The following is a 27,502-nucleotide window of genomic DNA, read 5'->3' on the forward strand; positions in this document are numbered from 1 at the left end:
ACAATGTGTCATCATGATTCTCCATCGATGACACATGGTAGAGTTCGATTTACACCGGAAGTTTCTAGCTAAACACCGGAATTGTCTTCGTCCATTTTCATTATTAAAAAGCTGCTAGTGAAGTTGTAGCAGAGATATCCCTAAATCTAAGGTTTAGGAGATTAAACAAATTATCGTCGCAAGGAGAAGTAAGTTCCAAGCGCAACGCGATTTCACCTTCTTGGCGATACGGCGCCAGCAATGACAAGAAAAACAAGGACGTGACTTGTTCACACCCAGACTAGCAAATTGGCTAACATGCCGTTGTTGGTAGCTAGCTAGCTAGCAAGAGACCCAACACTTGCGAAATTGAGGATTGAGGCCTTGTTATTGTCTCCAGTCCCTACTATAGCTACACTAGTTATGCTCTCGATCAGGGGTACAATATGAGATAATGTTGTGAGGTAGTCAATCTATGTGCAGAGACTTCCATCATTACATGTTTCAACTACTTCGCTAGTACTGTATACGTTGTTTGTTATTAATAAAATCCTACACTTTGGCTAACTAGCTAAAGTTAGCAAACTAACGTTCACGCATTAGCTTGCTCTCGTGGAGTGTTGCTTTTTGCCCTTTTTTAAACGTTTACTTCTAATCTTTTCGTTTTTTTGTGAGATGCATTTATATAGATTTCCTAATCCAAGATAAATTGTTAGCTGGCTGTTTACGTAGATGGCCATACAGTACTGCATTGCATCTAGGGAGTAGGCCTCCCATGTTCTTCAGTTTGATGAAATTGGAATCTTTACTCACTCACAAGTTAGCTCAATTGCTGGACGAGTGTTTGAATGTATTTGGTCTTTGGACAAACGGTGCTGTATAATGGATGAGTTAGGACATTGTGATTTCAGAAGGATTTCATAATGGAACCTCTTTAACGCAAATCTCAGCTCAGTCTTTAACATCTACCTGTATCTGTTGTATTCCCCAGCCTTGCAGGTATGGCTGACTTCATCGAAAGCGAGGCTGAAGAATCAGCGGAGGAGGAGGAGTTTGAAGAGAAAGATCTTAAGCCCAAAAAAGCACAGAAGTTTTTGGAAGATGACGGTAAGATCATATGGATCTTTCTTGTCACTGCTGTGTGTTTACAAGCATGTGCGTTGACGTATTGGCTGTGTGCTGGACTTACCCTGTCTTCCTCTCCCCTGTCAGAAGAGGAAGAGGAGGAGAACACAGAAGACCAGGATGAGCATGGGAACCTCCGAGGCCTGATTGACGATGATGTGGATGAGGAAGAGGAACATGCCGGGAGCGGTAGTGCCGGAGTGGCCAGTGACTCCGAGGAAGAAGTCAGACACAGACGCAAAAAACGCAGTAAGTTTAGGGATTAGAGGGTCTCGTATTCTTGTTAACAGGACAATGTCTGGTTTATGTGTTTGCTTGACATCTGGGTTGGCAGTTCATTTTCTGACACAAAGCATCATTTTGCTAGTGTGGACACAATCTGACAAATCTCTCTCCTAGATTATGATGATTACCTGGACGATGACGACCTTGACCTTATTGAGGAGAACTTGGGAGTTAAAGTGAAGAGAAGGGTAAGCAGTGTGGCGGTGCCAGTTAATTTAAAAGCTGTATTATATCCATGCACATCTAATGCTCTGGACAGCAGCGTTAAGCTTGTCTTAACTCGCCCTCCGCCCCCCCCCCCCCCTCTGCCTTTCACAGAAGAAGAAGTATGACCGTGTGAGAACCATGGAGGATGATGAGGAAGAGGACGATGAGAAGGACATGATAGCTGATGAGATCTTCACCGGAGATGGTGATGGCGATGGAGAGCTGGAAGAGGGGGAGGCTGTGGACATACCTCTTCATCGTCAGATCGACGACGAGGAGGAGGGCGAAGACGAAGAGTCCGGTAAATCTACTAGAAATCCTGAATATGGATGTATTTTAAAATCTTGTTTAGCTTGTTACCATGTCTTTCCTGGCCAGTCCTTGTCCTTAAACGTTATTTTCCCTCCAGACATAGATGACTTCATCGTAGATGATGACGGTCAGCCTATTACCAAGAAGAGAGGCAAGAAGTTCTCCGGATACACAGACGCGTGAGTCATTTCAAGGCATTTTTCTACTGCTGCCATATTATAGAATAGGTAGGACATAACTCGATCCCTTAGATACTTCCTATCTAAGTTCTCTGTCGTCCTCTTCGCTCCACAGAGCCCTACAGGAAGCCCAGGAGATATTCGGTGGGGACTTTGACCTTGCTGACTTTGACGCCGACACGTACGAGCAGGGTGAGGAAGAGGAGGAGGACCAGGACGAAGAGGGCTGGGACCGACCCAAGAAGCAGATCAAGAGGAGGGTGGGGAGGAAGAGCATCTTCGAGATCTACGAACCCAGCGAGCTGGAAAGCAGTCACATGACTGACCAGGATAACGAGATTCGCTCGACAGACATGCCAGAGAGGTTCCAGGTGTGTGTCTTTCTGTCTGTGTATTGTACAGCCAGAGTAAGACTTTTTGTAGGCCGGCATCATTAACATTGGCTCCGTGTCTTTCCTGGTCGTTGTTCAGCTGCGTTCCATGCCAGTGAAGCCAGCAGAGGACGATGAGCTGGAGATGGAAGCAGAGTGGGTCTACAGACATGCCTTCTCCACCCTCACCATCTCCATGCAGGTACATCCTCTGACTCTCCCCGAGATCACGCTGCACGCTTCTCTCCATCTACACTAGCCTCATCTGAGTCTCTGTTTTCCTCCCATCGTCAGGAGAGCACAGACTACCTGGACAGAGGTACCACCACTAACTTCAGCAGGAAAGGGCCCAGTACTATTGCCAAGATTAAGGAAGCCCTCAACTTCATGAGGAACCAGCACTTTGAGGTACAGTATACCCCCCCCCCCCCCCCCCCATCCTGCTGACCAGTCACTGTCCTGGTCCTAAACAGTTAGTAACATACCCCTTTCGCTGCCCAGTCTCTCATCATGTGCTATCCCCTGCGTTCCACCCAGGTTCCGTTTATAGCGTTCTACAGGAAGGAGTATGTGGAACCGGAGCTCAACATCAACGACCTGTGGAAGGTGTGGCAGTGGGACGAGAAGGTACGTGATGTGTCTTGAAAGCACACCTGCCCGTTCACTCAATAGACCGTAGACATCTAGACAAACACCCTCTCCACTTTCGACTCTGTGCCCTGATCCCTCTTCCTCCGTCCGTCCCCAGTGGACCCAGCTGAAGACCAGGAAACAGAACCTGACCCGCCTCTTCCGCAGGATGCAGTCCTATCAGTTTGAGCAGATCTCTGCCGACCCAGACAAACCCCTGGCAGATGGCATCCGGGCTCTGGACACCGGCGACGTGGAGCGGTACGTGGGCGGGGTGGGGGAGTCAATGTGGTCACGCAAGGGTCGACGTCATCCACGTTCAGAAGCAGGAAGGAGTGTTGACTGTCCCACTGACTGTGTTGTTTGATGCTCACTGGTCTTTTCGAAGGTCCCACAGACCAAGATGAGTCTGAAGTCTTTTTCTTTCCCCCCATCTCCTGGCTGTAGGCTGAAAGACGTCCAGTCCATCGATGAGCTGAGCGACGTGTACAACCACTTCCTGCTGTACTACGGGAGAAACATCCCCAAGATGCAGAATGCTCTCAAGGCCAGCAAAAAGAGGCTCAAGAAGATCAAGGAGATTTCTGAGGAAGATGGTATGGATCAGGACGGATGCATTCCTGTTTCTCTCTTGAGAGATAAATGACCGTACCTCACAGCAGCTTGATGATTGTACTTAACCGTCCCTTTTGATGAGTTCATTTCGGTGGCATGTGGCTGCTTTCTTCCTCTTGCAGGTGAAGAGGTGGAGGTGGAGGTAGAGGAGGAGGTGGTAGGGCCCAAGGGCCCGGACCTGAAGCTGGCGTCTCGCAGGGACATGTACAGCATCTGCCAGAACGCCGGGCTCGGTAGGGACTCCTCCCCGGCATCAAGAGTCCCGTCAGTGCTGTCCACTTTCACTGCTCACACTCACCGCTCTCTGTGCTCCTCCCTTTCTCTCTGCCTCCGATCAGACGGCCTGGCCAAGAAGTTTGGTCTGACTCCGGAGCAGTTTGGAGAGAATCTCCGAGACAGCTACCAGCGCCACGAGACGGAGCAGTTCCCCGCGGAGCCAGCAGAGCTGGCCAAGGACTACGTCTGCAGGTAACCACAGAGGAAGGAGCCCTCCTGTACTGCCTCTCACTGCCCTGTTCACACATAGTACAATACTCGAGTTACCTCTCTCTATGGCCTGCAACCTGTTTTCTGGCCTCTTCTACGCTGCTCGCTCTCTCACTCACACACCCTGTCACTCTCACACAAACACACACACTTTCTCACACACCTCGGGGTTTAACACTGCCCCCTCTCCTGGCTGTAGTCAGTTCAGCACTCCTGAGGCGGTGCTGGAGGGGACCAGGTACATGGTGGCCATGCAGATCGCCAGGGAGCCTCTGGTCAGGCACGTCCTCCGACAGACCTTCCAGGAGAGGGCCAAGATCAACATCAAGCCCACCAAGAAGGGCAAGAAGGTACCGACCTCACCGCAGTACTGAACACACCCAGAAGCAGTCATGGCATCTAATGCCTCCCTGCCAGGTTACAGTCCTGTTCACCCTCCTCTACATCACTAACCCCTCTTAACAGGATGTGGATGAGGCCCACTTTGCCTACTCCTTCAAGTACCTGAAGAACAAAGCTGTGAAGGAGCTGAACGGGGATCAGTTCCTGAAGATGTGTCTGGCCGAGGAGGAGGGGCTGCTCACCATCGACATCTGCATCGACCTATTAGGGGTCAAAGGGTAAGAGGTATCTGGTTGATTCACCTTACTGGCCTCCCGGACACCGGTGTGTTTACAAGCTGTGGGTGTTGACCGTGGGTCTGTCACACCTCCCTCAGGTATGGCGACCAGACCTACTTTGACGAGATCAAGCAGTTCTACTACAGGGACGAGTTCAGTCACCAGGTCCAGGAGTGGAACCGACAGAGAACCCTGGCCATAGAGAGAGCCCTCACCCAGTTCCTCTACCCACAGATGGCCAAGGAGCTCAAGAACAAGCTCGTGGCCGAGGCCAAGGAGAACATCGTCAAGGTAAACTTGACGTTCTCCACAGGAACACTCGACAGAGGGGGGGACGTCTTACTCTACAACCTCACTAGTTCCTCAGTGTGGGAGCCGATGTTGGAGTGTGTGTGTGTGTGTGGTGTTGTGTGGATCGTCACCCCTGTGGTGTGTCGTCCCCAGTCGTGTTGCAGGCGTCTGTATAACTGGCTGAAGGTGGCTCCCTACAGACCAGACCAGCAGGTGGAGGAGGATGATGACCTGATGGACGAGAGCCAGGGCAAAGGCATCAGAGTACTGGGAGTGGCCTTCTCCTCCAGCAGGTGTGTGTGTGTGTGTGTGTGTGCGCGCGCGTGGTTGTCTTCCACTAGCGAAGAAAGTTCAGCCAAACTGAATTGTGTGGTTCTGTTGCCGTAGAGATGCGCCCGTGTTCTGCTCCCTGATCAACGGGGAGGGCGAGGTGGTGGACTTCCTTCGTCTCCCCTACTTCCTGAAGAGGAGGAACGCCTGGAAGGAGGACGAGAGGGAGAAGAAGGTATAGAGGGAGCTCACATTGATCCCTTTACACAACAATTAAGGAATAGTTACTTAGCCTTGCATTCATAGGGTGTCTGGATGTATGTGTGTTTTCACCTAACGTCCTTTTGTCCTTTTTCCCCTTTCTTTTCCTCAGCTTCACGACATTGAAACCCTGAAGAAGTTTCTGACCAGTAAGAAGCCCCATGTGGTGGCTGTTGCCGGGGAGAATAGGTAAGCCCCGGTTTTCCCTTTCCTGTGGCTGCGGGGGGGAGCACCTTATGACACGACCCCGTGACCTCATGTGACGTGGTTGGTGCACAGGGACGCTCACATGGTGATGGAGGACATCAAGAGGGCCGTCAGCGAGCTGGAGCAGGAGTCCTCTCTGCCCGCCGTGGGAGTGGAGCTGGTGGACAACGAGCTAGCCATGCTCTACATGAACAGCAAGAAGTCTGAGGTACACACTCACACACACACAGTCAGTGTTGCTGCTCCCTGCCTTGCCTCCATATCTAACATAACTCCTCTTCTACCCCCCCCCCCCCCCCCCCATCTCCTTCCAGGCGGACTTCAGGGACTACCCCCCTCTGCTGCGCCAGGCCGTGTCAGTGGCCAGGAAGATCCAGGACCCCCTGGTGGAGTACGCCCAGGTCTGCAGCTCCGACGAGGACATCCTCTGCCTCAAGCTGCACCCGCAGCAGGTAACACACACACACACACACGACTCACATCCTACTGGGACTGTCCCTGCTCAGATGAAGTCATTCGAAACTCCCTAACATCCTTCCCCCGTCCCCCCTGCAGGACCAGGTGGTGAAAGAGGACCTGCTGAGTGCTCTGTACTGTGAGTTCATCAACCGGGTCAACGAGGTGGGCGTGGACGTGAACAGGGCCATCTCCCACCCCTACACCCAGAGCCTGGTCCAGTTCATCTGTGGCCTCGGCATCAGGAAAGGATCCCACCTCCTCAAGGTCAGTGTGCTTGTGTTGTTGTTGTTGTTAATTCAGACCAACCTTGACAGGGCTTTCTGGATTCTTATGTCAGCACGTGTGTATGGAGAGTTAAAGGGTTCAAATAAAGGGTTCTAACGATCGTCATTCCCCCCCTCCAGATCCTGAAGCAGAACAACACTCGTCTGGAGAACAGGACCCAGCTAGTCACCATGTGTCACATGGGCCCCAAGGTCTTCATCAACTGTGCCGGCTTCATCAAGATAGACACGGCCTCGCTCGGGGACAGGTGCCTGACTTCCTTTCCTTTTCTGAAGCATCGCCTCTAGAACATGGCTGTGAATGAGGGGTGGCGTCTGCGGGAGTGAAACACGACGTGCTCGTCCACTGAGACAGAGAGAGAGAGAGAGAGAGATTTTAGGTTCTAGCAGCATGTCTTCCTGCCTCTTGCAGCACGGACTCCTACATCGAGGTCCTGGACGGCTCGCGCGTCCACCCCGAGACGTACGAGTGGGCTCGCAAGATGGCGGTGGACGCCCTGGAGTACGACGAGTCGGCAGAGGACGCCAACCCCGCCGGGGCCCTTGAGGAGATCCTGGAGAACCCGGAGCGCCTCAAAGACCTGGACCTGGACGCCTTCGCCGAGGAGCTGGAGAGACAGGTCGGCAGACGGCTGTGTGTGTGTGTGTGTGTGTGGTTGTTGCGTGCGCGTTTTTTCAGCGTTTCGTGTCCAGACTCTGACCTGTGCTGTTCCGCCTCCCCCGTCGCTCAGGGTTACGGTAACAAGGGCATCACGCTGTATGACATCCGGGCTGAGCTCAGCTGCAGGTATAAAGACCTGAGGGTTCCCTACAGACCCCCCAACACTGAGGAGGTCTTCAACCTGCTCACCAAAGAGACGCCTGAGACCTTCTACATAGGTAGTACACACACACACACACACACACACATCTTCCTTGTAAGCACACAGTTTCATCCCCCCTCTCTATACACCCAGCTCACTCATCACATTCCTGTTACTTTTTAACCTTGCCAGGTAAGCTGATCACCAGCGTGGTGACGGGGATAGCTCACCGGCGCCCCCAGGGGGAGAGCTATGACCAGGCCATCCGTAATGACGCCACCGGCCTGTGGCAGTGCCCCTTCTGCCAGCAGGACAACTTCCCTGAACTCAGCGAGGTACAGTATCTGACCCCTGACCTTTCACCCCACCCTGATTGTCATGTCTATCCTGAACTAAATGAAAGTGTACTCCCAGCACACCTCACCCACACAGCTTTGTATAGTTTAACGATTCAAGTAATCCTCCCTCCCTGTGTCTCCCTGCCAGGTGTGGAACCACTTTGACAGTGGCTCGTGTCCAGGGCAGGCTATTGGTGTGCGGGCCAGGATGGACAACGGGGTCCAGGGCTTCATCCCCACCAAGTTCCTCAGCGACAAGGTGGTCAAACACCCAGAGGAGAGGGTCAAGGTACCAGACACACACACTCACTCACACACACACACACTCACTCACACACACACACAATAGACCATAGTTGTATTTGAATTAAATCAGCCAATGGTTATATTAGAGGTGTTCGGCCTGTTTCACAGAAGTCAACCAATCATCCCTTTGTGTCTCCCTGTTCTGCAGGTGGGGATGACAGTGCACTGCCGCATCATGAAGATCGACATTGAGAAGTTCAACGTTGACCTGACCTGCCGCACGTCCGACCTCATGGACAAGAACAACGAGTGGAAGCTGCCTAAGGACACCTACTACGACTTTGACGCAGAGACGGACGACGCCAAGCAGGAGGAGGAGCTCAAGAAGAAACAGCAGAGAACCAGTCAGTAAACAATACTGTACCAGTCAGTAAACAATACTGTACCAGTCAGTAAACAATACTGTACCAGTCAGTAAACAATATTGTACCAGACAGGAAACAATACTGAACCAGTCAGTAAACAATACTGAACCAGTCAGTATAGATGGAGGACTGATATTGTAGACAATAAAATAAAATAAAAATGCTGACTTACACCAGACATACATAGTTACATTTCATATCACCATTCTGTCCATTTAACTAGTATTTCTGTCGCCCCCCCCCCCCCCCCACCAGCCTACATCAAGCGTGTTATCGCCCACCCCTCCTTCCACAACATCAACTTCAGGCAGGCCGAGAAGATGATGGAGTCCATGGACCAGGGAGACGTGGTGATCCGACCCAGCAGCAAGGGAGAGAACCACCTCACCGTCACCTGGAAGGTCAGGCCCGTGGGCGCACAGACGGACGCCACACAGCAGGTTGACCTGGCAGACAGGCAGGCAGAGTGAACTGATCTGGATGTGGTGCTGTTGTTTGTCAGGTGGCTGATGGTATTTACCAGCACGTAGACGTGAGAGAGGAGGGAAAGGAGAACGCCTTCAGTCTGGGCCACACGCTCTGGATCAACACTGAGGTGAGGGAGTGTGTGTGATGTGTGTGTCTCTGTCTAGGCTTGTGTTTTATAGCAATATTATTGTTTTATGTTACATGTCTGAAAGCTGTCTCTTTTTGCTCTCCTCTCTCTGCCCGTTTAGGAGTTTGAAGATCTCGACGAGATCACGGCTCGTTACATCCAGCCAATGGCAGCGTTCGCTCGCGATCTCCTTGGACACAAATACTTCCACGAATGCTATGGAGGTGACAGGAAGGTAGGGAGAGACTGATGGTACCTCCGGAAGTATACTCAAAGTGCTGCTGACACGAGTTTCTTGTTTTTCGAAATCTATCCTTAGTCTTTTGTTTTGTTTTCAGACAATTCACCCAATCACATTCTCTTCTTTTCTCTCTCATGACTAGAAAATGGAAGAGTTGCTGATCAGGTCAAAGAAAGAGAAGCCCACATTCATCCCCTACTTTGTGTCGGCCTGTAAAGATCTCCCAGGGAAGTTCATCCTGGGCTACCAGCCTCGTGGCAAACCCAGGTGAGCCGTCTCCTCTCCTGATTGGCTGGTCCCCCCCCGATGATGACCGTATAAGGAGCTTGTCTGGTCACACAGGACCACCCACCTTGTGACCATAACACTGAATCCTAACCCTGCTCCCTCTGCTCTGGCTCTTTAGGATAGAGTATGTGACCATCACCCCTGACGGCTTCCGGTACCGTTCTCAGGTGTTCCCCACGGTTAACGGACTCTTCCGCTGGTTCAAAGACCACTTCCAGGAGCCCATACCGGGTTTGTGACCACAGCTTATTGGCTGATTGTCTTACGAAGGAGAAATGCTGATAGTTGCTGAGTTGTAGCAGTCCTTTGATGACTTTCTCTAACTCTTGACTCTGTTGTCGTCCTCTGTTTCAGGAGTCACCCCCAGCAGTGGCAGCAGAACACGAACACCTGCGTCTCACAACGCTACGCCAGCCAACATCAACATTGCCGGTCAGTCTCTCACACTTTGCATGGCTAGTCTTGTGGGGACTGAGAAGTCAGTTCTTTTCAGAATATTGTTTTCCCTAATCTTAACCCAAAAACCACACACACACATTCTGTTATTGTCCTGTCCCCTGTATCTGATCTCTCACCCCCTCCCTCAGACCTGACGCGAGCTGTCAACTCCCTGCCTCGCAACATGACCTCACAGATGTTTAGCGCCATCGCCGCGGTAACAGGCCAGGGCCAGAGCCAGAGCCAGAACCCCAACACCACGCCCGCCCAGTGGGGCTCCAGCCAATACGGTTACAGCGGCAGCACGGGGGCAGGGGGGGGTGGCAGCTCCTCGGCCTATCACGTGAGTGTTTCCTCAGGGAAGGGGGAGGGGTAAAATGCAAGGGTGTTCTATCAACATCAGAATCCAGACACCCACATTTCCACACACAACTGTATGCGCATTTTGTTTAAATGTCTTTAAATTACTTGGAGAATTTGAGTTATTTGTGCTGACTTAAAGAAACCCCTTCATCTTCGCAGGTGTTTGCCACGCCCCAGCAGCCCATGGCCACGCCCATGATGACCCCCAGCTTTGCGTACACGCCAAGCCAGCAGACTGTGGGCACTCCCCAGTACCCCGGCTCCACCCCTCAGTCCTCGCACGGACACTCGCAGTCGCACTCTCACAGCCACGGCCACCACAGCAGTCACCACGGCCACTCGTCTGGCACGCCTTCCTCCTCCTCCTCCACCTCCAGAGGACGCACACCTCAGCAGCCCAAGTGAGTAGAGGCCCCAGGCCTCATCCAGCAGGGCTGGGCGCTACTGGTTTGTTAACGTGTTCTAACAATGGCCATGGTACCAAATGTGTTAAGTGTCTAAACGTACGTAGGAGAATGACCTGGTAGACGCTCTAAGATAGCCTGTCGGTGTTGTACATTTACATTACATTTAGTCATTTAGCAGACGCTCTTATCCAGAGCGACTTACAGTAAGTACAGGGACATTCCCCCCGAGGCAAGTAGGCTGAAGTGCCTTGCCCAAGGACACAACGTCATTTTGCACGGCCGGGAATCGAACTGGCAACCTTCAGATTACTAGCCCGATTCCCTAACCGCTCAGCCACCTGACGCACTTGTTGTAGAAACGTGAGCCGTCTTTGCCACTGCTCCGTTAACCCCCGTGTGTTGCCCCCCTGCAGGTCGGGCAGCAGCACCGCGGTGGACTGGGGCAAGATGGCCGAACAGTGGCTGCAGGACAAGGAGGCGGAGAGGAAGAAGAGGACCCCCAGGATGACCCCGCGGCCCTCGCCCAGCCCCATGATCGAGAGCACGCCCATGTCCATCGCCGGAGACGCCACCCCGCTGCTGGACGAGATGGACCGATAGGACAGGGAGGGGGGGCCGTCCTTCCACCCCACCCCCCCTTACCTCACCCTCATTTGAACCCCCCTCTCCACACCTCACCCACCCACCCTCATCTGCCCACCCCTGCCTCGCCTTGCCTCATTCGCCCTGCCGTTCAGCGGGTCCTTCAAACAGGATCCCCAATCATCCAGACCGCCTCTAGTGTTATAGCTACTGTGTATCTAGTATGGGCCCCCCAGCTACTCCACCACTCGTATCTGCCTCAACTCTGTGGTTTCTCTCTTCTCCGACTACATACTATTTTATATATAAATGGTGAGGAAACACTGTATGCCTCTCAGATTGTCCAGATAAAGACGAAACACTTGAAACAGCTGACAAATGCAGACAGGACATGGACCTACGGCGAGTGCTTGTATTTGTCAGACAGCCTCCCTTATTTCTTTTAAGGATTCAATGGGGGCTAGGCTATACTTCTCGTTCTTTTTACTTTTTCGTTTTTTTTAAGAAAAAAAATTTAAATTAGGAGATGCTATTGAAAGCGTCTGATTGGTTGATGAGTTGTTTTCCCCAGGGTTCTTTGGCACTCGACATCTCTCTCTTCACAGAACCGTATCCATTGCCCCCTTGTGATTGGAGGTGTCGTTGAGAAAAGTTGCCAACAAGTGCTTTGACTAACCAATCAGGAAGCTGTCTGCATTTTTGTATTGCATCAAAACAAATAAAGACACTGTTTTCAGTATGAACCCTAAGCCTACACTTCTCACGTCTGTAAAACCAACACACACCTCAGGCTCTCTGACTGTAGACTGGCTTCACAAGTCTATAATGTTGAGAATGTGCTGTTGTAAATAAAGGGCTTCTTCATTCTCAAGAATTAGGGGAGTATTACTTGAAAGTTGAAACAGTGATTTGTTGGACTTCTTTGCAAAATACTTAAGAGAAGGTAGAAGATTCCTATGTTCACTTTTATCTTTGCAATTAAACTTGTAGTTGGCGTTTTCCAAGTTAATGTATTTTGCGGTGTCTGTATTTCTTCTTTCTTTCTTTAGTAGTTTATCAAACCATAACTGTTGTGATTTTTCAAATTTGCTGAAGGTAGTTTTTATCTTGTCTGTCATTTGTGTTTCTTTAGTACCTTAAAACGTTTGCATTTTATCTGCATTACCTGGTTCCCAGCAGCATTCTTGGTCAGTGTTTCAGCTCATGGTAGCTTGGATGTGTGCCAGTGGAGTGCTCTATTTTGCTGTCCCAAAGGTCCACCCCATCCATGCTAACCCAGGTCACTAAATGAGCAAGCTCAGGTTTGAATGAGGTGCTACAGATAATGTTGCCATCTATTATTTTTAAGGTCAGATCTGAGCAGGATAGGGAGGGCTAACTCTGGATATGTTGTGTTGGTGGATGGTCTTGGATCTCACCTACTTGTATGTGTTGCCTGTTGTGCATGACATCGCCAATGTGTTGGATTATGATAAATTTGCCTGTATACAGCTGTTTAATTCAGAGCGCTGGGAAACGAGAGGCTGCTGCGATATGAAATTGCAAAGAAAATTCATTGGTTTCAGTCAGGCACGAAATTGAATCGATTTAAATACTCAGATTGTATTTCTAACTGTGACACTACTGTGCAATTTCAATAAGCAGCCCCTGGTGTTGTCGTTTAAGAGATCATGGATGTGAAATTAGGTCTTGCATTACACTGCTGTTAACCCTTTCTACCATATATGTGATCCCTTTAAAATAAAAGTTCATTTTGAAGCCTCCTGCGTTCTCTGGGGTTGTTTGTCTGTTTACGACATGTCATAGGAGAACGGAGAAGTGTTGAATATACTGAATCAGTATGATCCTCTGAGTGAAATAACTGATTTAACATGACATTTATTCATGCTGCCATAACAAACTGCAAAAACATTCTACAGAACACACCACTGTAGTAGGCCTGTTCCAGTGTTTCGCATAATGTGATTGGACTCGGATATAAATAAAACATTCTCCTCGTCTCTGCGAACAATCCCTCCATTTTGGGAGCATGAGAGATGAGTGTTTCTGGAGACGAGCTGTGTTGAGTGGGGTCATGGGAACAGGCGTACGCATCCCATTAGCAGCTCAGACACATGACGGCTTGAGGAGACTGAGGAAAATAACCCAGCAAACAAAACAAAAAAGGCCATTAGGTCTGCTGACGTCTCATTCTCCAGTGAAACAACATATCTTCAGAGAGGCACATGATTCGAGACAATAACATGGGATCTCGCTGTGCGCCATGTCTGATGCACGCACCAGCGAGGACAGAGTGAGTCTAAGACTGGTTGTTAGCAATGGTAGCTATCATCTTCACTTTCAGTTGTATCTGGAGAACAGGCCTGTTGTTGACAGCGTTGACCTCAGCCCAGGGTCTTGTGATTGCTGAGGCTACTAGGCCTGGTTCCACGGTTGGATTCTTCTGATGATCCCTTTGAGTTCTAATTGTTTCCTGCTACTCTACAATGATCTACAATAATAGTCCATTGGTGCCAATGGTTCCGGAACTCTTTTCCGACAGATTGTGGATTCCAGAATTTGGTTTGGGTTGTCCCATTTAGCTTCGCGTAAATGTACCGAAACAACTCTGTATAAATGTCCAGCGCCTTGTTGGTATTCTCCGCCCTATCAGCAGCAGTTTGCTTTTTTCTTGGTCGGTTTGTGCTGCTCCTCCGTGCTGTCAGTGATCCCTAAAGGAACACAGACGAGGATGGGGAATGAGATTAGGGTGACACTTCTCTGAAAAGAATCCTTCCGACTTTGGCAGGACTTACTGATGATGTCACCGATCTGCCTGCACCCGCTCCTCTCCAGCTCTGCCAGCACGTTGGCCTCGAAGGTCAGAGACGCGACCCGGAAGAAAAAGTCCTTGACGCCGTCACCTGGGAAGCAGGAAGGAGAAGAAAGCATAAAAGTATGTGTGTGCATATGGGAGTCAGATGGCTGAGAGGTGAGGGAGTCGGGCTAGTAATCTGAAGGTTGCCAGTTCGATTCCCAGCCGTGCAAAAAGACGTTGTGTCCTTGGGCAAGGCACTTCACCCTACTTGCTTTAGGGGTAATGTCCCTGTACTTACTCTAAGTCGCTCTGGATAAGAGCGTCTGCTAAATGACTAAATGTAAATATGTCAACCTTCTGTAATTAGTCATCTTACCTGATTTAGCAGACACTGCCCAGTACTCTGCTTTGATCTCTTCAGACAGTCGGATGGCCTCCTGCTCCATATATTCCAGCTGGTCAGGAGACTGAGAGAAAGATACATTTGGATTCGAAGTGAATGATTACAATTTCGGTTGCGTCTATACGTGGGTTGTTTTTCATGGGTAACTCACACTGAGGTCCTTCTTGGTTCCAACCAGAAACAAGAGCACACTTGAGGGGTCGTTCTCCTTCATAGCATCTTCCAGCCACTGCCTGAACAGAAACACACAGCAGCATACCCACACCCAACATTACCTTATTACAAACTGGATTATGGCGGAAAATTATCCAAGTGAATGAACCAGTCTGTGCTGGTTTCTCATACCTGGCATGTATCAGAGATCCCACACTGCTCAAGTCAAATACCACGATGATGGCTGAAGAAACAGACAGAAACAGACACATAAATACTGAGGCATTCTCACAGGCATTCTCTCTCTCATGTGCTTGTAGTGTGTGTGTGTGTGTGTGTGTGTGTGTGTGTTACCCTGTGCTCCTCTGTAATATGTGGAAGCAATACACTTGAACCTCTCCTGTCCAGCTGTGTCCCATCTAAAAGACAGAGAGACAGTCAGAGGGAGAGATGTTATCCACTACCAAAGCCATTCATATGAAAAGTGTATGCTTGTGTGTGTGTTTGCCAACGTTAAAAGTATACTCACAGCTGTAAACTGAAAGGTACACCCAGCACTTCGAATCGCTCCATCTCAAAATCCACCCCAATAGTAGCCTTGTAATTCTTATCAAACATGTCCTTACAGAACCTAAAGTTCAGTTAAAGAGAGAGAAAATCAATTGGAGGAGAGATAATCTGCTTAATAACCTTTCAACACACTGAAATACCAAACCTAACAGAAGGCTTCCTTATTGAACTGACAGAGGACGTAAAGCAAGCCCTCAAGTCAGTCAAACAATTAGCCTTTGTAAATGAAAATGTGATTAGCTGGTGACTGCATTCTGACAATAATTCCTGGAAGACACAACACAGGGTCAACAGGTATGAACAGAAGGATCAAATCAATGGTTCAGAAAGTAAACGTGCTGAAGCCTTAAGTCTGAGTAAGCAGCTGTTGTGGGTGTGTGGACTAACTAGGGTATCATGGCAACAACAAAATAACAGGAGGTGATGTAGTCAGCAGTCTATAAAATTGATGAGATAACCTACTAAAGGATATGAGTGTTGCACAATGAGCCAACACTTTGTTATAAGAATTTAGGGAGTCAGGTGGCTGAGCGGTGAGGGAATCGGGCTAGTAATCCGAAGATTGCCTGTTCGATTCCTGGCCGTGCTAACTGACGTTGTGTCCTTGGGCAAGGCACTTCACCCTACTTGCCTCGGGGGAATGTCCCTGTACTTACTGTAAGTCGCTCTGGATAAGAGCGTCGACTAAATGTAAATGTAAAATGTAAATGTAATTTAAACTGTACATGCATCTTACTGGTTCGTTCAGTGAAAGAGTTTCACTGCACATGCTCTTACCTGCTGATCAGACAGGTCTTCCCCACAGCCACATCCCCCACAACAATCACCTTAGCAATGTTAAACCTATAAAACACCAACAGGTGTATGGAACACGGATGATTGAAATGTGTGTGTGTATACAGGAGAGATCTGGAGGGAGAGGTCTGCTTGTTGTCTCACCCCACTGGGCCAGTCTTCTGTCCGTGGCAGGCAGATGTCACCTGCGTGTGGAAGCTTTCTTTGGTGTGCAGGGCTGCATTTGGAGTGAAACACTGCAGAGGAAGCAGAGAGAGAGAGATAGAGATATAGAGGTAGAGAAAGAGAGATAGAGGTAGAGAGAGAGAGAGAGAGAGAGAGAGAGAGAGAGAGAGAGAGAGAGAGAGAGAGAGAGAGAGAGAGAGAGCAAAAGAAAGAAACTTGTGTTCTAACGCAAACTGGGGCTTCCTTGTTGGAGCTGCCATTCCGCATGAGTTAAGGCAAGAGCGGAGCTAAGAATATTATCTGGGTGAAAAAGACGAGTCAACCTTAAATACCCAACTTCATCGTCTCAATCTCAGTCGCCAGAGACCCAACAGTCAGTCCTTGTGCTGATCATATACAGTACATGATTCAATTCAGATTGGTTGGAGGTGAGTGTGTGTTACCTGGGGAAGCTGAGCTATGATCCGGTCTTTTTTCACGGGTGGTAACATATTTCTCATGGGAATGTTGGAGCAGATATAACACGCACAAACACAGAGACAGACATTAACCTACACCAACTGATCTCTCCACATAAAGCACCTGAAATGAAAAACACAGACAAATAGAAATAGTAACTGGATTTCTTTTTATCATCCAATGTTTGCATTGTGGATCTCCATGGTGATGCCAGCGGTCTCAATAGCAAGAATAAACAAATACTGATATGCGGAGCAGTACGTGTTTGCTCCTCCATCTGCTTTGCTTGTCTGAGAATATATTATAGTCTCTTTGGTAACCAAGTTTTACCCTTTCGCCTGGTTACTATGGGAACAGTAAATATGTTTACAACCTTGTTTGTTTTCCTTTCAAACCTTGTCTAAAAGGGTGTAATTATCTATTGTCACGACCGGTAGAATATGGAAATATGATGGATCTGGGCATTGACTGTAGCATAGAATGTCTAAAGGCGACACAAATCCATAACTAGTTTTATTCATAAACATGGTAGATATGTCAACCGTAGGCCTATATATTACAAAGCAAAATTGTTGTCATTGAAAATAGTTTTAAATATTAGAAGGAATTTTAGAAAAGTTAAGTTGAGTTAAAAGAGATCTTAGATTGTCCACTAAATCATCATAACTGAATGGACACCAGGGCTTAAGACTGGTTTCCAGAAAACGTAGTTTGAGCTACTGGGTTTAAACAATCTTATACAGTTATAATTATTTAGGTCCATAGCTTACCTTGCAGTGAATACAAGAAACGTTTCTTCTGGCAACTCGCTCTCCACAGCAACACTGCGAACACCTCATTCATTCGACTACATCACGAACATGCTTCCTAGTAAACAGATGACTCCGATTATGCTGCGGGCCAACAGCTCAACCCATCTTTTATACCAGCAGAAAAAGTGGGCTGAATTGGTCCTTTGAAGTGAACATCCTTGATTTTTTTGCCGTAGGCATACTTTCTTATGCTGTATTGTTTGTATGTCGCTGTGGATAACATATGCGAGATTAATTCAATTTAAATACAATGTGAGCACTGTGGAAACGCACTAGAGTTTGGAAAAAAACACAATCGACATACCGGTAGGCTATTCCAGTAGTCTATCAAACAACGTGTAAGTATAAATATTTATTTAAAAACAAATTTAATTAATTCTATGAATTATGTTAAAGGTTATATTTTGACTGTTTAAAAAAGATATAGGCTATAATATAGCCTATATGTTTATTATTTTATATGTTATACATTATAATTCAGCAGAGAGTATCATAAAGAGCGCCTTTCACGGGCGGTGTGACGTAGGACACTATTTGGTGTTTTACGCAAACTTCAAGCGACCGCTGCGTATAAATTCTTCGACCACCACGATGTCGTTCTCTCACACTGACTTCTTCAAGAGGGAAGGAGATGCATTTGAACTGAAGCGGGGTCAGGGCCTTGTAATCTCGTAACACTATGCCTATCGCGCTACTGAAAGAATGGAAGGTTCCAGGAAAGCCTTTGTATCTTGATACAACTTGATTCTAGTTACGAACGTGACTAATGTATCGTCCAGGTATGTCACGTTGACCAACTACTGCTACTTAAGCTTGGTTGCAATGGCGGGCTAGCGATAAGCTGAAAGCATGGACGTGGTTTGGTGGAGAAACCTTTTTAAAAGGTGAGTCTGACCAACAAGTAACCTAATGTAATTTTGTATTTCCGGTCTGCGGAAGGGATGATAACCACATAGGAAGTGCCGTCTGATGCGACATCTGACGAAAACTCCTAAGTGTTAGATTTCTAACCTTCTGATCCGCATGCTGGAAAACTATCTAGCGAGGTAGCTAGCTAGTTGGTGGCCGGCTTATCTAAAAACAGTCGGTAGACGGCTTGCCACTTGCAGTAAATATCTCTGATTTGTAGTACATTGCTTACGAACTGTTTGTTTTAAGGTTGCGATATCTGCACTTAAGTGGAGGGACTCGTCCAACGCATGTGGAGGGAGCAAGGTAAATTGGTCGACTAATGAACTCCTAATCCATGTCATGCTGTTAGGTAGCATGGTCTTCACAGCTTTGCCGTTGATGAAAACCTTGAATAGGAAGTGCCGTCCTATGCGACAACTGACGATTTTCATAATCCAATTCTGAGAATGCTGTACCTGGGGTTAAGTAGTTTGCATCAAATTATGTCCATATTTAATATAAGCCTATTTTTTCAGGAGACACTCCCAGGGTGACGACTTGTTGACCTCCTGACTGTCCTTTGGAACGGTAAGAGAATGTATTAGTTGTTGTTAAGGTTGCAAACAATGGTATGTTGAAATTAAAACTGAAAATAGCTGGAATTACCGGCAGATTGTACAGTGGTGATCATCGGTTTTCTGAACATTGCAGATGTAAACATAAGCCTATCAGTTTTGATTGCAGACGGTTAATTGGATTTCATTTTATTAGGTGCTCCAAGGAAATGACCATCACCCCCAACTTCAACTTTTACCGGAGGTAAGAAACCTATTATGACTACATGGGAAGTGCAGTCTGATACAATTTCTGACAAATTCCTACTTTTTAAATTTTTAACCTTCTGATCTGCGTGCTGGTAAACTAACTAGTGAGATGGTCGGTAGCTGGCTTGCCACTTCCACTAAATATCTCAAGGGTTTGTAGTAAATTACTTATGAATTGTTTTGTTTTTAAGGTCAACATTTCTGCACTGAAGTGGAAGAATTCAACGCATGTGGAGGAAGCAAGGTAAATTGGTCGACTAATGAACTCCTAATCCATGACATGCTGTTAGGTAGCATGGTCTTCACAGCTTTGTCGTTGATGAAAACCTTGAATAGGAAGTGCCGTCCTATGCGACAACTGACGATTTTCATAATCCAATTCTGAGACTGCTGTACCTTTTGGGGTTAAGTAGTTTGCATCAAATTATGTCCATATTTAATGTACCCCTATTTTTTCAGGACACCGAGGGTGACAAGTTGACCTCCTGACTGTCTTTTGGAACGGTAAGAGAATGTTTTAGTTGTTGTTACGGTTGCAAGCAATGGTGTGTTGAAATTAAAACTGAAAATGGCTGGAATTACCGGCAGATTGTACAGTGGTGATCATCGGTTTTCTGAACATTGCAGATGTAACTATTGGCCCATCAGTTTTGTTTGCAGACGGTTAATTGGACTTCATTTTATTAGGTGGTGCTCCAAGGCAATGCTCCTCACCCCACACCCCCAACTTCAACTTTTATCTGAGGTAAGACACCTATTATACTTGTGATTTGGGGTTAGGGCTAACCCTTGTACAAATGCTGTGATGAAATTTGAAACTGAAAACAGCTGGAATTACCGGCAGATTGTACAGTGGTGATCATCGGTTTTCTGAGCTTTGGCTGAATTAAAGACTTGACTTTTTATTTTAAGATTTTTTTTAATGTATGATTTGTATCCTCATTTAGGGTGACCCTGCGCAAGGAACCATAGGTAAGCACACCAGTGTCCCAGCATACTGCAGGATTCACTGATGTAGTAATGATGAAATTTAAACTGAAATAGCTGGAATTACCGGCAGATGGTTCAGTGGTGATAATCGGTTTTCTGAACACCGCAGTGTTGGTTGGGTAGTGGGGTGTTTATCTTCTGTAACTAATTATTTTGATTTTTTTTTTACCTTCTGTAGTTTACTGGAGATCCAGGGGGATGTCTAGTGGCTGTATGAAGACCTGGGGGCCAGAGAATTACTGCCAGCTGTTTCAGCTTTTGGAACAAATGAACATGTGACTTTCTACTTAAATAAAGTTCAAAATCCATACCGAATTGTGCCTTGCATGACATAGATTTGACATTTCACATGACTTCAAGTCTTCAATGTCCCTGAATATCATTGTTGTCAACTAGATGCAGAATAAAAACATTCTTTAAATCTAAGTGTTTATAACCACTGCTAAACTTAGTTGCAGTAAATGCAGGGTTCCTGTGGGGTCTTACAAAAGTCTAAAATTCTTAACTTTAAATTTAAGGCCTTAAAACGGCAAGCTTTTCATCTATGGTCTTAACCTCCTTTTTATTTATTTTTTTGACATTTTTTTCCCCTTCATTTCCAGAAACGCTGGCTGCAGAAAGTTTACAAGTAGCAAAAAAGTATTTGAGTCATAGCCTACAAAAGCGGAGCTCGAGTCCAGGGTTTGAATTACGGGGGGGCGGGGGTGGCCGTTGTATCAAAATGGGCTGAAGGATCTTCTTACAGCTCAATTTTGGCTCTTGGACATAAAACATACCATTTATTTTTGGACTCCTGTAGTCGCAGCATGCTCCCTGACTGCCCTGATCCCCTCTCCCAACTGTTTACTGGTGGGACAGTTGGGTACCTGGAAAGAGTTGGGAGAGGATCTGGACAGTCGGGGAGTGTGCTGTGGTTACAGGGATCTGGGCCCACGGATGTGTTTGGCACTGCTCTGTGCTGGTTTTGAACCCAGGTCGTTGTGGTTTAGGCCCTTGTTCTCAACCCACTACAGTTATATTATTGATCAAATTGCAATTCAATATATATACTTAAATAATAAAATTGAGAATCGACGTGAATCTCAGACTGAATCACGATTCATATGTGAATATCTTTTCCCACCCCTAGTACTTAGTGCTGAATGAGGTTACTAATGATTGCTTAACCCTTGTGCTGCCTTCGGGTCACATGACCCAAAGGTTCATAACGAACCATCGTTGTGTTTACCCAATTTTACCCAATACAAAAACAAATAAAAATAATTTTCTTTTAACCTTCGCAATGTGGGGGGTCTGACGCATGCTTACAAAAATACAAAATTGCTTTACTTTGTTTTTGTATGCGGTAAAGTTGTCGCAATACGACGGTGGGTCACAACGACTGATGGGTCAGAATGACCCGAAGATAACACAAGGGTTAAATGACTGAATTCATTGAAATAATATATTTTCAGAATTTCTATGATTTTATTTTTTTTTTGGTAATGCGTTGTGTAGGTCTTAAATTTGACTTAATGAAACCTGCAGGAACCCCAACCTCACTGCCAATAAAGGGGCACTGGCATGTCATTTGGTACTGAATTCAGATGTCCCAATAACCTCCGCTCCAATACTAGTCCTGAAAATAAAACAAGTGGTTTACAAAACAAACTTTATTTTCTGGTGATGACACAATGATCAGTTCATGTGTGGGAATGTTGACTATTCCATCTGGAATAATGATTGGCCATTTTCACAGAATACTAACTGGTGGTGTACAAAACCTTTTATAGAATTGTATCCATGGGAACATTTTGGATGTAGAATGCCTCCGACCAAATAGCTGTCATATTTACTCACACAGGTACCACATATAGTATGGAGCTACTTAAACAGCTTGGTTGCTGTCGCCAACCGCTCAGTTTTCACATGGGGGCAACAAACATGGGCATATTGCTGTTAAGTAACTGAACAAAGTATCAGAGGTGAAATGTCACATGTCCCCTTTTGGCCTAAAAGGTAAAAAAAAAATCACAATAATTATGCCCGGTTCTTATTGGTGTCCTTGAGATCTCATTTCATTCCAAAACGTCAGTCCAAAAGAAAGACTTGGTCACAACTACAGGCCCAGAGGGATCCAAATAGAGGGGTAAGGTCACAATGCCCGTGGAAAACAGACACAAATCACTTCCCTCTACCATCCACGCTTTCATTTAACATCAGTCATAACATTCCACCCCACCTCCCTACTCTGTCCGTGTCACTCTGTACCCACATCTCCTTCCCTGACCCCCTCCCTGACCCCTGCCCTCCCTCAGGTGTCGGAGTCAGAGCCGTTGCTGCTGTCCCGGCTGATCTCGATCTGTAACGACGGCAAGTTGTCCAGGCGACTCTTCTTCATCTTGTGTGTCTGCTGCTCCTTCTGTTTGATCATGGCCCCCCATACCTTCTGCAGGGCCGAGTCATCCTCCTCTTCCACCTCCTCCCCTCCCTTCTTTACGCCCACCCTGGAGGCGACTGACCCCGATCCCCGGCTAGGCGCTTTCCCGTCTTGAGGGCCGTCCTTGTGGGAGGGGCCAAGTCTGCTCCACAGACGACCTGTACAGATGAGATGAGGAGGGAGACAGTCATAAACATTATGTGAGCAAGTCGATTACTGATTTATGAGAGGAAGTGGAACAGAATTACAATCGATAAAAGACATACAACACATATTTATTGTTGGAGAGGAGACTAAGCTTTTTGCTTACTTGTTTTTCTGTCTTTGGACGTGTCAGAGTAGAGGCCGTGGGCATCTTGTTTGGCCACACCCAGTCGGCTGTGCACATCAGTGATTGGTTCCCGTGGAGGGGGACTGTCTCTCAGGGTTACGGGGGAGGTAGAGCGTCGTGTCTCTGGGGAGTACGCCCTCTTCCCCAACCTCTGCCTCACATCTACACACAGAAAACACAAAACATCCCGTTAAGGCCACTTTCATATGAGTAAAGTAGTGTGCTAGTAGCTCTGCATTCAAAAGCCTTTGTACAGCAAAACCGTTCCTGTCTGGTGTGACTGACCCGTCTTCCCAGATGTAGCCACCGGGGGGCGCTGTCTGTTCTGAGTGAGCCCCTGTCTTTTCTCCTCCAGCAGTTGTCGCACATCGATCACTTTCTCTGGAATGCTTTTGGACCCTCCTCCGCTGCCAATCCTGTTCCACACACCGCTGCCCGAGCTGCTGTCGCTCCGAACCGAGTGTCTGGAACAATAACAGGTAGAACAGGGCTGTCAAATGTTTTCCGCGGACGCTACAAAATGGTCGACGTCACAAAGTAAACAACCTCCAGAAAAGGTTGCCTCACCGTAAGCTCTTCAGATTGGTCTCCACCTCGTCTGCGTACATGGTCATCTTCATGCTCTTCTTGGGGGAGGGGGTGGAGATCATCTTCAGCTCCAGGTCGTAGTCCATCTCGTCAGAGTCCGAGGAGGGGGACGGGGACCTTGCCCCGCGACTACGCATCCCCCCCGCGCGCACCCCCGCCGGCCCCCCCAGGCGCACCCCCGCTGCCCCCCCCACACGCACCCCCTTCTCCCGGTACTCGACCACCCTGTCGTCTGAATCCATGTCCTCCTCCCCCCCATCGTCATCTTCCTCCTCCTCCTCTTCCTCAATGGGCTCTTCTGGCAAGTTCACCAGGTCAGCTGGACAGACGGAACAGGCAGAGTGTAAGAAAAAGCAAAACATTTTTGCAGATGCTCTTATCCAGAGCGACTTGCAGTAAGTACAGGGACATTCCCCCGAGGCAAGTAGGGCGAAGTGCCTTGCCCAAGGACACAACGTCATTTCGCACAGCCGGGAATCGAACCAGCTACCTTCTGATTAACAGCCCGATTCCATAACCGCTCAGCCATCCGACTCCCTGATGCGTATACCGAACATGTTTGTGGGATTCTCCGCTTGTGTGTTTGTGTGTTGTTCGTACCAGAGTGCCTGTGTGTGTAGGGTGGCGTGTGGCCCATGCTGTCCCCAATGAGTGGCTTCTTGGTCTTGATGACATCTCTGTGGATTCTCCGTGTGTGGTATCGCCTCTTCCTGAGGCAGAGGGAGAACATGTCACATGTTTAGGGGTCCACTGGGACGTCATTTGGCTGGTCATCCAGTGGGGCGATCTTAAGCGTGGAGCAGTCTGCACCATTCAGTTCTCAAGACGCCAGTTCAGATACAGTCAGTCAGAGTTGGTTCTTACCAGGAGTTGCTGAGGATACCTTTCATGCCCCCGTAGTTTGGGTTGCCGTACTTCATGTAATATCGGCTTTTTCTGGCAGCTCCCAGCTCTTTCTTGTCGTCTGAATAGAAAAGGGAGGAGAGCAGTCTTCTGTGAAACACTCGCAATCTATTTTCAAGCAGCATCCATTTTCACATTGTAAAGGCATCCATTTTGATCTATTGTGTGATGCGTTTCTCGGTATAATGAGTGTCTGGTTATGCCATGACTTTGCATAACAGAGTTAAAGAGATTGTGGGTGTGTGGAGAGGGGAGGGGGAGTCTGTACCGTGAGTAGCGATTCTCAAGAAGAGATTGTTGCCTTTGAAGATTTTGGTAGCTGGTCGAGGATCGTTCCGTAACAAAGACTCCTGCTCTGCCTGAGATAACAGGTCCACCTGCAACACAGTCACCAGTTCAGATGAGTCACCCATGCAGCACAACTCAACTAAGTCAGTAGTTCAGTTCAGAACAAACTCCCAACTGTCTCCTGCCATACCTGAGGATCCTCCAGGTCGGTTTTCTTCTCCGTCTCTCCCTCACTTTCGCTGGCTTTTCCTTCACACTCATCACTGGTTTTCTTATCCGTCACCACCGCCTCTTCCTCCTCCTCCTCATCTACCTCTCCTTCTTCATCATCATCGTCGTCGTCATCATTTGAGCCCCGACTTCTTTGAGCTGAGACAGAACAGCGTACAGATCAGAGACAAACATCGGGTGTTTGGTGAATGTGGCACTGCCAGTCCCGTAGTCTGCCTCACCTTTGTTCTCCTCAGACGCCAGATCCGGCTCTTTGCCACCAACCGTTTCCGTGGTAACCGCCTCTTTGTCTGGCATGCGGCTGATGTTGAGGAGAGCCCGAGTAGAAGTGACATCATCAAGCCACACCACGTTACCTAGGTAACAAAGTCACCGATACATTATTGCAGGCTACAGTTATGGTGGCACGTCACTATTATTAAACCATGTATCTATGGTCAATTTCAATGTGTGGGTCCGTATGCAGAAAGGGTTTGTCACAAACTCGACTTACAGGAAGTGTCATCAATCCACTCGATATGTGCCGGAGGGTATTCCTTGAAATATCCAAACACATCCTGGGTACTCATGTTATCCACTCCTGCCACATGCAATGCCTCCAAACGCAAACTGGGTATGGCTGTGAGAGAGAGAGCATGAGTGTGGAACATATAAGTTCATTACCACTAAGCAGAGAAAGAAATGTGGTTCCAGAATGTGTCTGGATTCTGCGGCGAGACTGTCTGACAGTAGAAAGCCTATGATGACTTCCTGTGTGGAGCACTATACCTTTCTTCATCATGTCTCTGTCCAGCATCACATTCTTCTGAGCTACGTTGACCTCTGGACTGAAATGGAACCGCCTCGCTCTTTTCTCCTTTTTTTCGATCGCCTCCTGTTATGGAACACACACACGGTTACAGTAGGAAGAAACTATCAATGTTTTATGAAATAACCCTGAAATAGCATTTCATAATACCATATGCATTAAAAAGAGTTTGGGTACCTTTGACGTAACGTCGATTCCAGTGATGAAAGTGCCTGCTTTGTTTTCATACCGCCGACTTGGGTCCTAAAAACAAGCATGTTGATTTAATTAAAAAATGCATTTGGAGTCAATCAGAATCAGAATCGTGTATAATCGCCAAGTAAGAAACAAACAAGGAATTTACTTTGGTGGGAAGGTGCATACAGTGAACATTTAAACATAATTAACAAAATGAAAATATTACAAAATAAAATACTAGGGCTATAGCTCTACAATACAATATAAAATAATATAGAAGATGTTTTTTGTTGCATTAATACAATCATTTAAAATTTCCCAAATAGTTTCTATTGAGCAAGAAAGTATACATGAATAGACTAAAAAAATCTTGTTGAATGAAATTCTAACATTATCTACATCACTGATATGGGTGCTATTGTTGAGCAACATTGGTGGCTAGCAGGCTGAAACTTGTTGCCTAGTAGCTAGCTAGTCTAGCGAGCTTGCGTACCATAACTAGACTAGTAGCTAGCAATCTCACTCTCAATCTGACCGGGTCAGCTAAATCGAAAGTAAAAACGGTACTGTAGTGCTACCCAGTATAACCCATCCAGCTAGTGGCACTAGCTATGGAACCAAAACATTATGCTACCTTATCCTGCTGGACTATCTGAACAAGAACGTTAGCCAGCTACTGTTTATAAACGTAGCTAGCTAATGTCAGCCAACATAAGCCACACAACGCAACGTCATATGTCGGGAAAGCAACTCATTTCACAATTCAGGCAAATGTACATAGACTAACACATTTACCAGACTAAGTCTGTTGAGCTGCAAACGTTAGCCAACAGACCACCCATCTTCGGGTACCAAGCACGCAGGTCGCCCATTCATCATACGCAGTTCACAGGCATGGTACTTCAGTCCGTGGTCTGAATTAGCTTGCTAGCAGTAGCAAATTAGCTCTATCTTGCTAAGGCCTGTGTTAGCCACCGCTAGCTAACGTTAGCTGGACAAACTCACCGGTAACAATTCCTTCAGAGAACGATTGACTGGAATATCCTCCACCTCCAGTTCGCCTTCCTCCACCTCCATAGGTTCAGACTCACGGGCATCTCGGTCCGAGTCTGATTCCGAGTCCGATTCTGAGCGATCAGACCCGCTATCTGACTTTACAGACACCCGTAGGCTCCGTACTGCCGCCATGGTGCTTGCACTTTGCAGCCGTTTGGTATACAGGAAGGAAGAAAATTAAGTAACCTGTTTGAAACGTGCTCTGGAACAGATGCGTTCAAGAGAGTAGCAATGTCTTGCCAGCTGGCAAGGTCATACTTGTCCAGGGACTAGGATGAGATAACAACAGTGTTGTCAACACCGTTCCAAAAGACCAAACCAATATCGCTGCCGGACTGACCTATTTTAACTTGTTTTAATTTTTACCGATTTTTTTTTCTAAAAATGTGTATCTTGAATGCAACTCACTACACTTGACAAAATACAGAGTAAGCCTACACAACTTCATTAATTCGTAGATTTTTGTCAACATTCACGCTCAAATGGAACATTTATTAAATTTGATACACATACACATTTGTGACATAAAATACAT

At 47.3% G+C, this 27,502-nt stretch overlaps 3 protein-coding genes, 1 long non-coding RNA gene and 7 other non-coding genes across 14 annotated transcripts; 9 read left to right on the plus strand and 2 right to left on the minus strand.

Annotated features, from left to right (window-relative positions):
- The first annotated feature begins 36 nt into the window (after positions 1-36).
- On the plus strand, positions 37-13,070 carry supt6h (SPT6 homolog, histone chaperone and transcription elongation factor). Its single transcript, XM_062486361.1, has 38 exons — positions 37-188; positions 971-1,086; positions 1,192-1,353; positions 1,504-1,577; positions 1,708-1,897; positions 2,006-2,087; positions 2,203-2,458; positions 2,559-2,660; positions 2,753-2,866; positions 2,996-3,085; positions 3,207-3,349; positions 3,536-3,684; positions 3,826-3,936; positions 4,042-4,171; positions 4,389-4,539; positions 4,655-4,809; positions 4,908-5,100; positions 5,254-5,393; positions 5,488-5,605; positions 5,744-5,820; positions 5,911-6,046; positions 6,153-6,290; positions 6,394-6,561; positions 6,702-6,829; positions 6,994-7,201; positions 7,313-7,460; positions 7,577-7,719; positions 7,871-8,011; positions 8,177-8,372; positions 8,649-8,794; positions 8,896-8,988; positions 9,110-9,223; positions 9,372-9,496; positions 9,636-9,748; positions 9,872-9,949; positions 10,105-10,298; positions 10,478-10,719; positions 11,139-13,070. The coding sequence occupies exons 2-38, from the start codon at positions 981-983 to the stop codon at positions 11,323-11,325; spliced, it is 5,241 nt and encodes a 1,746-aa protein (XP_062342345.1). The 5' UTR covers positions 37-188; positions 971-980; the 3' UTR covers positions 11,326-13,070.
- An 86-nt stretch (positions 13,071-13,156) lies between these two features.
- On the minus strand, positions 13,157-17,680 carry rab34b (RAB34, member RAS oncogene family b). Its single transcript, XM_062486362.1, has 11 exons — positions 17,420-17,680; positions 16,634-16,772; positions 16,170-16,261; positions 16,008-16,073; positions 15,190-15,291; positions 15,015-15,079; positions 14,853-14,904; positions 14,659-14,740; positions 14,481-14,571; positions 14,103-14,210; positions 13,157-14,018 (listed from the first exon to the last, which is right to left on the minus strand). The coding sequence occupies exons 2-11, from the start codon at positions 16,688-16,690 to the stop codon at positions 13,957-13,959; spliced, it is 777 nt and encodes a 258-aa protein (XP_062342346.1). The 5' UTR covers positions 16,691-16,772; positions 17,420-17,680; the 3' UTR covers positions 13,157-13,956.
- A 369-nt stretch (positions 17,681-18,049) lies between these two features.
- On the plus strand, positions 18,050-20,514 carry LOC134039592 (uncharacterized). 4 transcript variants are annotated; one of them, XR_009932801.1, is made up of 9 exons: positions 18,050-18,349; positions 18,620-18,676; positions 18,889-18,940; positions 19,124-19,171; positions 19,368-19,420; positions 19,636-19,680; positions 19,804-19,921; positions 20,124-20,148; positions 20,345-20,514. It is a non-coding gene; the product is annotated as an uncharacterized LOC134039592 (long non-coding RNA). The 4 variants fall into 4 exon arrangements; XR_009932799.1 differs by having other exon boundaries at positions 18,050-18,345; positions 19,864-19,921; XR_009932798.1 differs by having other exon boundaries at positions 18,051-18,349; positions 19,864-19,921.
- LOC134040157 (small nucleolar RNA SNORD49) lies at positions 18,396-18,466 on the plus strand. The gene has a single exon (XR_009932867.1). It is a non-coding gene; the product is annotated as a small nucleolar RNA SNORD49 (small nucleolar RNA).
- On the plus strand, positions 18,745-18,819 carry LOC134040155 (small nucleolar RNA SNORD49). Its single transcript, XR_009932865.1, has one exon. It is a non-coding gene; the product is annotated as a small nucleolar RNA SNORD49 (small nucleolar RNA).
- On the plus strand, positions 18,982-19,056 carry LOC134040170 (small nucleolar RNA SNORD65). The gene has a single exon (XR_009932878.1). It is a non-coding gene; the product is annotated as a small nucleolar RNA SNORD65 (small nucleolar RNA).
- On the plus strand, positions 19,489-19,563 carry LOC134040154 (small nucleolar RNA SNORD49). The gene has a single exon (XR_009932864.1). It is a non-coding gene; the product is annotated as a small nucleolar RNA SNORD49 (small nucleolar RNA).
- LOC134040173 (small nucleolar RNA SNORD65) lies at positions 19,722-19,796 on the plus strand. Its single transcript, XR_009932881.1, has one exon. It is a non-coding gene; the product is annotated as a small nucleolar RNA SNORD65 (small nucleolar RNA).
- Positions 19,977-20,052, plus strand: LOC134040172 (small nucleolar RNA SNORD65). The gene has a single exon (XR_009932880.1). It is a non-coding gene; the product is annotated as a small nucleolar RNA SNORD65 (small nucleolar RNA).
- LOC134040171 (small nucleolar RNA SNORD65) lies at positions 20,195-20,268 on the plus strand. The gene has a single exon (XR_009932879.1). It is a non-coding gene; the product is annotated as a small nucleolar RNA SNORD65 (small nucleolar RNA).
- A 1,289-nt stretch (positions 20,515-21,803) lies between the features above and the next one.
- ncbp3 (nuclear cap binding subunit 3) lies at positions 21,804-27,162 on the minus strand. Its single transcript, XM_062485550.1, has 13 exons — positions 26,917-27,162; positions 25,912-25,977; positions 25,695-25,800; positions 25,420-25,545; positions 25,148-25,282; positions 24,886-25,064; positions 24,676-24,784; positions 24,369-24,468; positions 24,105-24,214; positions 23,484-23,823; positions 23,202-23,380; positions 22,896-23,078; positions 21,804-22,743 (listed from the first exon to the last, which is right to left on the minus strand). Exons 1-13 carry the CDS (start codon positions 27,097-27,099, stop codon positions 22,460-22,462), a joined length of 2,100 nt encoding a protein of 699 aa, XP_062341534.1. The 5' UTR covers positions 27,100-27,162; the 3' UTR covers positions 21,804-22,459.
- Positions 27,163-27,502: the final 340 nt, after the last annotated feature.

This window comes from Osmerus eperlanus, chromosome 19, assembly GCF_963692335.1.
Source record: "Osmerus eperlanus chromosome 19, fOsmEpe2.1, whole genome shotgun sequence".
Lineage (NCBI taxonomy): Eukaryota > Metazoa > Chordata > Actinopteri > Osmeriformes > Osmeridae > Osmerus > Osmerus eperlanus.

What these genes read in the sequence shown, in the direction of transcription:
- supt6h (XM_062486361.1), top strand. Translation starts at nt 981, where the DNA reads ATGGCTGACTTCATCGAAAGCGAGGCTGAAGAATCAGCGGAGGAGGAG. An exon ending in CCGAGGAGCTGGAGAGACAG is followed by an intron (nt 7,202 to 7,312) that starts GTCGGCAGACGG and finishes CCCGTCGCTCAG; the next exon opens with GGTTACGGTAACAAGGGCAT. An exon ending in CAGCCTCGTGGCAAACCCAG is followed by an intron (nt 9,497 to 9,635) that starts GTGAGCCGTCTC and finishes CTGGCTCTTTAG; the next exon opens with GATAGAGTATGTGACCATCA.
- rab34b (XM_062486362.1), bottom strand. Translation starts at nt 16,690, where the DNA reads ATGAGAAATATGTTACCACCCGTGAAAAAAGACCGGATCATAGCTCAG. An exon ending in GGATCTCTGATACATGCCAG is followed by an intron (nt 14,741 to 14,852) that starts GTATGAGAAACC and finishes GTTTCTGTTCAG; the next exon opens with GCAGTGGCTGGAAGATGCTA. An exon ending in GGCAGTGTCTGCTAAATCAG is followed by an intron (nt 14,211 to 14,480) that starts GTAAGATGACTA and finishes CCTGCTTCCCAG; the next exon opens with GTGACGGCGTCAAGGACTTT.
- ncbp3 (XM_062485550.1), bottom strand. Translation starts at nt 27,099, where the DNA reads ATGGCGGCAGTACGGAGCCTACGGGTGTCTGTAAAGTCAGATAGCGGG. An exon ending in GAATCGACGTTACGTCAAAG is followed by an intron (nt 25,801 to 25,911) that starts GTACCCAAACTC and finishes GTTCCATAACAG; the next exon opens with GAGGCGATCGAAAAAAAGGA. An exon ending in CCGACCTGGAGGATCCTCAG is followed by an intron (nt 24,785 to 24,885) that starts GTATGGCAGGAG and finishes ACTGTGTTGCAG; the next exon opens with GTGGACCTGTTATCTCAGGC.